This window comes from Chrysochloris asiatica, unplaced genomic scaffold (genome assembly GCF_000296735.1).
Source record: "Chrysochloris asiatica unplaced genomic scaffold, ChrAsi1.0 scaffold00125, whole genome shotgun sequence".
Lineage (NCBI taxonomy): Eukaryota > Metazoa > Chordata > Mammalia > Afrosoricida > Chrysochloridae > Chrysochloris > Chrysochloris asiatica.
This window is the reverse complement of record NW_006408643.1, coordinates 5065529-5074850: the sequence shown is the minus strand read 5'-3', so window position 1 is coordinate 5074850 and position 9322 is coordinate 5065529. Positions and strand designations below refer to the sequence as shown.

Below are 9322 nucleotides of genomic sequence, written 5' to 3'. Positions count from 1 at the left end.
ACAGCAGAACGAAACAATGTCCGATCCTGGGCCAACCTCACTACCGCTGCCACACTTGAGTCCATCAATGATGCCACCTGGCTGATCCACCTCGTTGGGGGTCTTCCTCTTTTTCTCTGACCCTCCACCTTTACTCCTAGTCCATTTTAGTTTGGCAGTTCCAGCAAATCCTGTTTAGCATCGTATCAACATGCAAGTCTCTATTGGCAGATGCAAGTGGTGCTGTGGTCAGGAATCGAACACAGATCTCCCACATGGAAGGTGAGAATTCTGCCACTGAGGTAGCATGGCTTCTGGATGGGCAGGGTGGGGATCCAATAGAAGGTCAAGGCTGGACAGTAGAGAGTCTCTTACTATTTGTCAAGCCTGTTTGAAACTCATGGAATTCTGGTGGTACTGTTGGTTAAACATTGGACCGCAAGCTCTTCCTTGGGTGAGCTGAGGCCATGGCGTACGCAGCTTCGGACTGGCCCTACCCCAGGCTTTCAGCCCTGCCTCTACTCGGGGCCATGGTCCCAGGCCCCAGGCCAGGAACAAAGGACACGGATCACCCTTCGGGAGCGTGGCCAACAAGACTCCGCCTCCTGTGCAGCGCGCGCGCGCCGGGCTAGAAAAGCAGGGCTGGCCTCCATCCAGGCGTTGATTGGCTGACTGAGTAAAAACTTCAGCAGCTGATTGAATGAGCGAAGTCCAGTTTTTCTTGCTGATTGGTTGAGATAATATCCAGTTTTCCCATTGGCTAAGGATGAGCTGGGCGGATGCTTCATCTTATTTTTGATTGGTTGTAGAGAATCCAGGCTGCGACTGATTGTTGCAAAAAAATAGTCCTCGTATAATTGGCTGGCGGGCTCCGTTTTGGTCCATTCAAGGAATTAGCGTAGAGCTACAGGCACGGCCATGGCAGGTACCGCGGGACTGGGGACGTGGGCCGGGCCCGGCTGGGCGGCGGGTGGAGCGGTCTGGGCAGGTACCGCGTGGCCCGGAGGCGTGGGCCAGTGAGGGCCGGGCAGGTACGGCGGGGTCGGACATTGCCCGGCCCCGTTGCAGCCTGTCGCCGCTCCAAGCTCCAGAGCCGCTGTCCCCGGTGGATGGCGCAGGCGAGGAGGCTCTGGATGAGGACGAAGACGAGGTGGAGGCTGAGGATCCTGAGCCGCCGGCAGGCGCAAGTGGAGGGCGCGGTGGCTGCGGGACCGTGTCTGGGACTGTGGCAAGCGGCGGCCCGGGGGGCGCGTTCACCCGGCGAGCGGTCACACTGCGGGTGCTGCTCAAAGACGCACTGCTGGAGCCCGGCGCTGGGGTGCTCTCCATCTACTACCTGGTGAGCGCCCCCCCCCCTCCCCACCTGACCGTCCCATCCCTGACAAGAAGGGGAAACAGGCCCAGATCCCAGCCAGTCTCAGGGCACCACAGAGGAGAAACTGAGGCTCAAAGGGGAGTGGTTAGGGGCATAGGGTCTTCCTGACTATAAAGTAGTACCCCCATCTATTAAATGAGTATTTCTCCCTCCTTCCCACACACTATGGGTTTATATGAGGATTAAGTGAATAAAACGCTTAATTAGCATGGTATGGTGCCAGCCAGCCATACAATGAATACTTAATAAATGTTTTTTATTCTATATTTAATGTTCTACTTTTTCTTTTTTAAATTGTGATTTGGATGAAAGTTCACAGAGCAAGTTGGTTTTCCATTCAACAATTCATACACATTTGTTTCATGACCTTCATTGCAATCCTCACATTAACAGCGTCTTCCCATTTCCTCCCTGTGTTTACTGGTTTCCATTTGCCCTTATTTTTCAGTCTGTCCTGTCTTCTGAACTTTATCCCTGAGCAAATGCTGCACTTCTGATCTGTATGGTTAGTTTACCTTCCTGGTTTTATTCTTCACCTTATAGGCCTGCCTACTGTTTGGCTGAAAGTTGAACCACGGAAGTGAGTTCTGTTCTAGGCTTGAAAGATGTTTAAGGGCCGTAATCTAAGGGGTTCACTATTCTTAACACACTTGGCTGCTAACCAAAAGGTTGGAGGTTTGAGTCCCCTCCTGAGGGACTTCAGAAGTAAGGTCTGGCAATCTACTTCCGAAACTATCTTTGAGAACCCTTTATGTAGCTCAGTTCTACTCTGACACACTTGGGGTTGTTGGTAAGTGCTGCTGAGTCTATTTTGACTCATAGCGACCCTTTCTAGGGTTTCTGAGGAGCAGCTGGTGTATTTGAACCTCTGACCTTGTGGTCTGCAGTCCAGTGCTGATCCTCCAACACTACACCAGAAGTCCAGTTGTGGTTATTAAGACTTATGGTTGTGAATGGGGGCAACTTGTGATTTGAACAGTTGTCATGTGCCAGGCAGTGTTTTGGATACTGGGAACTCAACCATGATCAAGACTCAGCTCCCACCCTTAGGGGTCTCATATTCCAATAGCGGATGGACACACACAACTGTGCGTATTTTTCATATAGGATGTTCAGGGTTCTGATGATAGACACCAGGTACTGACAAGGCCTGGAAGCTGACCCAGGGATCTCCACAATCTCCTGGAATTGGAAGTGGTTGGAAAGCTCGGAGGTCAGGGAGGGCTTCCTAAAGGAGCAGAGGTCTAGCTAGTCTGGTGTCCCCACAGGGGAAGAAGTTCGTGGGGGACCTACAGCCAGATGGGAGTATCGTCTGGCAGGAGACGGGGCAGGTGTTCAACTCACCCAGTGCCTGGGCCACCCACTGCAAGAAGCTGGTGAACCCAGCCAAGAAGTCAGGCTGTGGCTGGGCCTCGGTCAAGTACAAGGGCCAGAAATTGGACAAGTACAAAGCCGCTTGGCTCCGGCGGCACCAGCTCCATGTGCCTGCAGCTGCCACCGATGAGGTGCGTCCTTCAGCCCCCCACCATAGTCAGACCCCTTGACTCTACTGGGGTGGGAAAGAGAGACAAGGGCATTAGAAGTGGGGCTTTGATGGATAAGTAGGAGTTTTATCAGAGCAAGAAGGGAGAGACTTTCCAGAATGAGAGAATGGTATGTGTGAAGCACAGAACAACTCCTGCTGCTTGGGGACTTATGATTAGCTGATGCGGTTGGAGGTGCATGTGATTTGGTGTTTAATGGAACTGGAAATGCACAAGCCGCCAGATGTTGACGGCCTTGAAATGTCAAACTAATAGTATATGTCAAGCTTCTATTCATTGAGTACTCACAAGCTGACTAAACTTGGCTAAGAATGCCTTTTACGCTTGAGCCATCTTCATATGTAAAATGGGCCATGATGATGTTGTTCCAGGGTCCCTGTCATACTCTTCATCCCGCATGTGTTTTTAGTAAGCATTGAACTGAGGGCTCTGTAGAATAAGCATTGGACTGTTAACCGTGAAGACGGCAGTTCAAACCCACTGGCCACTCTGAGAGAGAAAGATGAGGCTTTCTACCCCTGAAGATTTACAGCCTGGGAAACCCTCTATAGGGTGGATAAGTCAGAATGGTCCCCATCAATGGCAGTAGGTTTGGCTTCTTGTTTTTTGGACCATGTTCCAGGCGCTGTTCTAGGTGATGGAGAAACAGGCTGCCTGCGTGTTGTTGAGACAGAGCCTCCATGTGATGGAGTAGAACTGCCCCACAGGTTTTGCATACCGGAGCAGATTTCATGGCCTACCTTCTGCACAGGGGGCCAAAAAGCGGAAAAATAACTCTTTGTAAAGAGTGAAAGAGGCCAAGAAGCATGAGGTATCAGTTATTCCTCTGGTGTATTTGTTGTTGTTAAGTGCCGTCGAGTCGGTTCCGACCCATAGCGACCCTGTACAGGGTTTCCGAGGGTGTAAATCTTTACGGGAGTAGAAAGCCTCATCTTTCTCCCGCAGAACGGCTGGTAGTATTAGAAGATGACAAATAAGCAAAGGATGGGAGTTAGAGATAAGCGAGGGGTCCAGGGAAGGCCTGAGACTGAGCAGAGAACTCACGGAGAGAAAGGAACAAACCCTGAGGAAGAGAGGAGAAAGGCAGGGCAGGGAAGGAACTTGCCGGGTTTACAGTCTCTTGGGCCATTGGGAGAACTTGGGCTTTGAGTGGAGGGAGGTGAGGGCACTGGAGGATTGGGAAGAGGAGCGATGGGCTTGACTCAGATGTTCACGGGCGCCCTCTGCCGGCGGTGGTGGGAGCAAGTGGGAATGTGGACGCTTGCCTGGAGACTTGGGCAGAGGTAATGAGGAGCTCTGGTAGCAATGGTAATGAATGGGATCAAGGGAGTAAGTAGTGGGTAGGTTCTGGATATTTGGAAAGGTTATAGAGACAAATTACTAACATAATCCATGTGAAATCCTTGCTTGTTCCAAGAGAAGCCCCAAACATCTGCTAAATGCTTTGCATGTAATATCTCATTTCACCACGACGCCAACCTTGTGTCTTTTACAGAGTCCAGAGAGGTTAGGGCACTTAACCGCGGTCACAGTATCTGCTCCCATAAGCAGGCACAGAAAGGATTTGATCTTGTGAAAGGTCCCAGAAGGTGCTCAGGTTTGAGCTGAGCTCTAAAACCGCCTTTGCTCAGTACCTCCCTCTAGTGGGCATTTGGGCTTGAGCCTTGGGCTCACACTAGCTAAGGGAAGGTAGGGGGCGTGCCAAGCTAAGGGTCCCGCTGCTCTTCCCCAACTTTACCAGAGTCCAGCCAGCGAAGGGGAGGAGGAGGAACTGCTGATGGAGGATGAGGAAGAGGAGGTTCCGGCGGGGGTCTCAGTGGAAGACAAGAGCCGGAGACCCCCAGGGAAAGGCTCCTCGGAGACCACCCACCAGGGTGAGAGACTGAGTGGCAGGAGGGAATGGAGGGAGAAAAGACAGGCAGAGAAACGGGTGCCCTTGAGTCCGTCCCAACCCATAGCGATCCTATACCGAGGCTGTAAATCTTTGTGGGAGCAGAAGCCTCATCTTTCTCCCGTGGAGCGGCTGGTAGTTTCGAACTGCTGACCTTAAGGTCCACAGCCCGATTCGTAACCACTACGCTACCAGAGCTCCTTTTATAGGTCAGACTTTAATTTTCCTTAACCTCTCTCCGCAAAATGCCCGTCTGAATTGCTAGCCCCACTGACTAATTTCACTCTCCCAGCCTGACTTGAGCTTTAACGTTGCATTTCGTGGCCCATCTACCGAATTTCTTTACATGCTGCCTGACATCTTAGCCAGGCTGCCTGACTTTATTCCCCTGCCTGATAGGATAAGCGCTGGACTGTGCATCACAGGTTGGCAGTTCGAGCCCATCAACCACTCTGTTTTCTGCTCCTGCAAAGATTTACAGCCTCGGAAACCCTATACCGGGTTGCTATGAGTCAGAACCAATTGTACACTTAACAACACCAGAATTTAAGGAGCCTTGGTGGTGCAGTGGGTTAAGCACTGGGTTGCTAGCCATTGTCAGTGGTTCAAACCCACCAGCTGTTCCAAGGGAGAAAGCTGAGGCTGTCTGCTTCAGCAAAGATTTACAGTCTCAGAAACCCTAAGGAGTAATTCCACTCTGTCTTAAGGGTCGCTATGAATGGGGATTGACTTTAATGGCAGTGGAGTTGGGTTTGTTTGTCTGATTTATTTACCCCATTGCCTGATTGTTTAAAGGTTTCCCCTGATTTCCTAGCCCCGCGGTCTGATTTCCTCTGCCCATTACCTAATTTTCTGAAGTCCTCTCCTGACTTCCTGTCGTATTTGTTAAGCCCACTTCCTGATTTCCTAGTCCTGCTGCCTGATTTTTACGGCTTCTGTTGAGTTTTCCTTTTTTTTTTTTTTTCTCCCCTTCCTCCCCCAAGAGACCACGTCCCCGGGGAAATGCCTGGAAAACAAGATCCGGGTACCTGTTCGCTATTGCATGCTGGGTAGTCGGGATTCTGCAAGGTTAGATACCACCCGTGACTGCCCCCTCCCCAGCTCACCAGGAGTCCTGGTAGGGTCCGGTGGGGGAGTAACAAGGCCTGAGATCCCAGAGCTCGCTGTGTGTGTGAGGGGTGGAGGGAGAGCCTGGCTCCAGGGGCATGGGAATCCCTGAGGTTGTGGGACGCTCTTCCTGGCCCCTACAGGAGCCCCCACACCCTGGTGGAAGTGACGTCTTTCGCAACCATCAACAAGTTCCAGCCTTTCAACGTGGCCATTTCCAGCAACGTGTTGTTCCTGCTGGTCTGTGGTCTCCTGGTACCGGGTTTGACGTGGGCTCCGGCCTGTGAGAGGGAGGGAGCCCCTGGAATGTAACTGTTCGCTGTGTTCACTGCTGGTAAACAATCCAAACCCCCCAAAACAAACCCACTACTGCCACGGAATTAATTCTAACTCAGAGACTCCAGTTTCTGAGGCTGTAAATCTTTCAAGGAAAGACTGTCTCTTCTTTCTCCCTCAGAGATGTTGGGTTGGAGCCACTGACCTTGTGTTTAGTTATCAATGCTTAGCCCGCTGTGACACCAGGGCTCCACAATAAAAGCACAAAAAGTGCTTATTTGGTTAACAGTAGATGCTCAATAAGTGCATCACTGAAGGAGGTGGGTTCGGACCCCTGAACCTCTCTTCCTATGTCCTTTCCCTTCTCTAGGACTTCCATAGCCACTTGACTCGGAGTGAGGTTGTGGGCTACCTGGGAGGCCGTTGGGACATCAACAGCCAGAGTGAGTATCTGGGGTACAGGGGTGTAGGGGTCAGGCCGATGTCCACACCTTACTCTTGCCTCCACCTTCATGCAGTGCTCACTGTGCTGAGAGCCTTCCCTTGTCGGAGCCGACTCGGTGACCCGGACACGGCAGCCATCATTGAGGAAGAGGTGGGGGCAGAGGGCATTCTGTCGGGGGACGGGGCTGACCTGGTGCCTGGCAGTGTTTAGCGCTTAGCAAGGGTGGCAATGGACGTCTGAGCTCCATGACATTGGGGTGCAATTCCAGCTGTTTGGGTCATCAGACATAGTTTAAGCCTTGGGTTTTAGATGTTTTCTATGTAACCCTGGCCAGTCCCTTGCCTTCTATTATGGATTGGAATTGCATACTCCCAGAAAAAAATGTGTTGTCAACTCTAACCTGTGGTTATAATTCCATTTGGGAATAGATTATTTTTTACTAATGACACAGGATTAGTGTAGGATGTATCTTGAGTCAGTCCCTTTTGACATACAAAAGAGCAGAGCAGAGATGGGGGAAGGTAAATGCCTGGACACCTGGAGATCTTCAAGGAAGTAGAAGCTAATGAGACCCTTCCCCAGAGCCAACAGAGACCAAGCCTTTCCCTAGAGCTGGGGCCTGAATTCAGACGTCTAGCCTCCTAAACTGTAAGGGAATAAATTAGTCCCTTAAAGCCACTCCTTGTACTATTTCTGTAACAGCAGTACTAGAAATCTAAGACCTCCTCCCAGGGTCCCTTTCCTCCTGTATAGTTGTTAGGTGCCTTCCAGTTGATTCTTGACCCATAGCAACTCCCTGCAACAGAGTCGAACTGCCCCATAGTGTTTCCCAGGCTGCCATTTCTATGGGAGCAGATTACCTGGTCATTCTCCCTTGGAGCTTCTGGGGGTGTGGTACAAACTGCCTACCTTTTGGTTAACTAGCTGATCGCTTAACGTTCAGTTGTACTACAGCGTTGTTTTTGTCTGTAAAATATGAATGTGAATGTGGGCCCCTCCCTCCCTGATGCCCAGAAAAGGCTCCATCAACCTTAGCCGTCAGCCTTCATGAAGGTGCTTAATAGTGACCCGCATTGTACTGTAATGGCAGTGGTACAGTGGGCCAAAGTGGGCCAGGTTTGCATTGGAGGGTCAGTTTGTTACTCCTCCCCAGGTCTTTTTCCAAACCCATGTGCTGCTCTGCCATGTGGGAATGCTTATCCCCGTTGTTGTTAGGTGCCATGAAGTCGGTACCTCATAGCAACCCTATGCACAACAGAACGAAACACTGCCCAGTCCTGGGCCAACCTCACAATCGTCGCTGTGCCTGAGATCGTCAGCTACCGCCACTGTGCTCATCCCCCTCTATTTACTGAGCACTTACTTTGTGCCGCTTACCGAGCTGGGGATATATGTATATATGGATGTGAACACTATTGTCCTTGCCCTCATTTGGTGACAACATATGTCTTTTTAACTTTTCATTATGAATTGGGTAAAGGTTGACAAAGCAAATCAGTTTACTATTCCATAATGCATGCACATTTGGTTTCTTAGCATTGTCATCTCTATAATGTTAACATGTATCCCACTTCCTCCCTGCATTTCATTTCCATTTCTCCTTTCTTAACCCTTCCGCCTTCTGAACTTTATCCTTTCTTATAGACAGACCTATGTCCAGAGACAGTTCCTTCACTGGCTCTGGACAGGTCAAGGTCTGTCTTGATCACTGCTGTATCCCTAGGCCTGGCATGTAGTGGGTACTCATTGAACGTCGGCCCTGAGCCGCACAATGTCCCAGGTCTACCAGAGTCTGTTCCTGCGAGGACTGTCCTTGGTGGGCTGGTACCACAGCCACCCTCACGGCCCAGCGCTGCCCTCGCTCCAGGACATTGACACGCAGATGGACTACCAGCTTCGCCTGCAGGGCTCCAGTAATGGTTTTCAGCCCTGCCTGGCCCTGCTCTGCTGTATGTCCCAAGCACGGGTGGGTGAGGGGCTGTTGGTCAGCCTGGCCCCTGGGTCCAGCCCCTCTCTCACTGTCTTTCTCCAGCACCTTACTACTCCGGCAATCCAGGCCCCGAGTCCAAGATCTTGCCCTTCTGGGTGATGCCACCCCCTGAGGTCTGTGTGCTGCATGGGCTGAGGGCTCAGGTCTGGGCTGGGAGGGCTCTGGACGGGAGGGATGAAGCGAGGGCACCCAGGTGGCAGGAGGGAGATGATGCCAGCCCCTCTCTTGTTGCCTCCCCCATCACATTGATGGGTTCCCCATGGTGGTTCTGATCCCCTGGAGTCTTGGATTTCCCACCTAGGGGCCTGTCCTGCTGTCCCGTCATGAAGTGGGTCTGGGAGTGGTGAGGCCTCTCTGACATGTGTGTCCTTGCCAGCAACGGCCGGGTGACTATGGCATCCCCATGGGCGTGGAAATGGTCTACATGCAGGACGGCTTCCTGACCAATGACATCCTGCAGGAAATGGTGAGCCCCTCCCCTTCCCCTTGGGCACTATGGCTAAGACAGCCCTCTAGGTCCCAACCCCCTACAGTTCCCATCAGGTGAAAACCCCCACCTCTCATCTGGCCCCCACACATTGTTGGCAGGGTCTGCCTCAGACCAGATTCCCCATGTGGAGAAATTCCCAGAGACTTGAGGTGGGGCCCAGGGGAATTCTTTGAAATACTGTTCAATGTGTATTAAAAGAAAAAAAAATGCCATCGAGTCGATTCC

At 51.6% G+C, this 9322-nt stretch overlaps 1 protein-coding gene across 1 annotated transcript in view; it reads left to right on the top strand.

Annotated features, from left to right (window-relative positions):
• The first annotated feature begins 446 nt into the window (after positions 1-446).
• The window catches only part of MPND (MPN domain containing), an 11326-nt gene continuing 2450 nt past the window's right edge, over positions 447-9322 (top strand). Inside the window, exons 1-10 of the mRNA XM_006869034.1 lie at positions 447-519; positions 870-1318; positions 2623-2859; positions 4640-4772; positions 5773-5857; positions 6040-6136; positions 6543-6615; positions 6691-6767; positions 8398-8566; positions 8650-8720. Of these exons, the coding sequence (XP_006869096.1) occupies positions 447-519; positions 870-1318; positions 2623-2859; positions 4640-4772; positions 5773-5857; positions 6040-6136; positions 6543-6615; positions 6691-6767; positions 8398-8566; positions 8650-8720 (1464 nt within the window). The remainder of the gene's footprint in view (positions 520-869; positions 1319-2622; positions 2860-4639; positions 4773-5772; positions 5858-6039; positions 6137-6542; positions 6616-6690; positions 6768-8397; positions 8567-8649; positions 8721-9322) is intronic.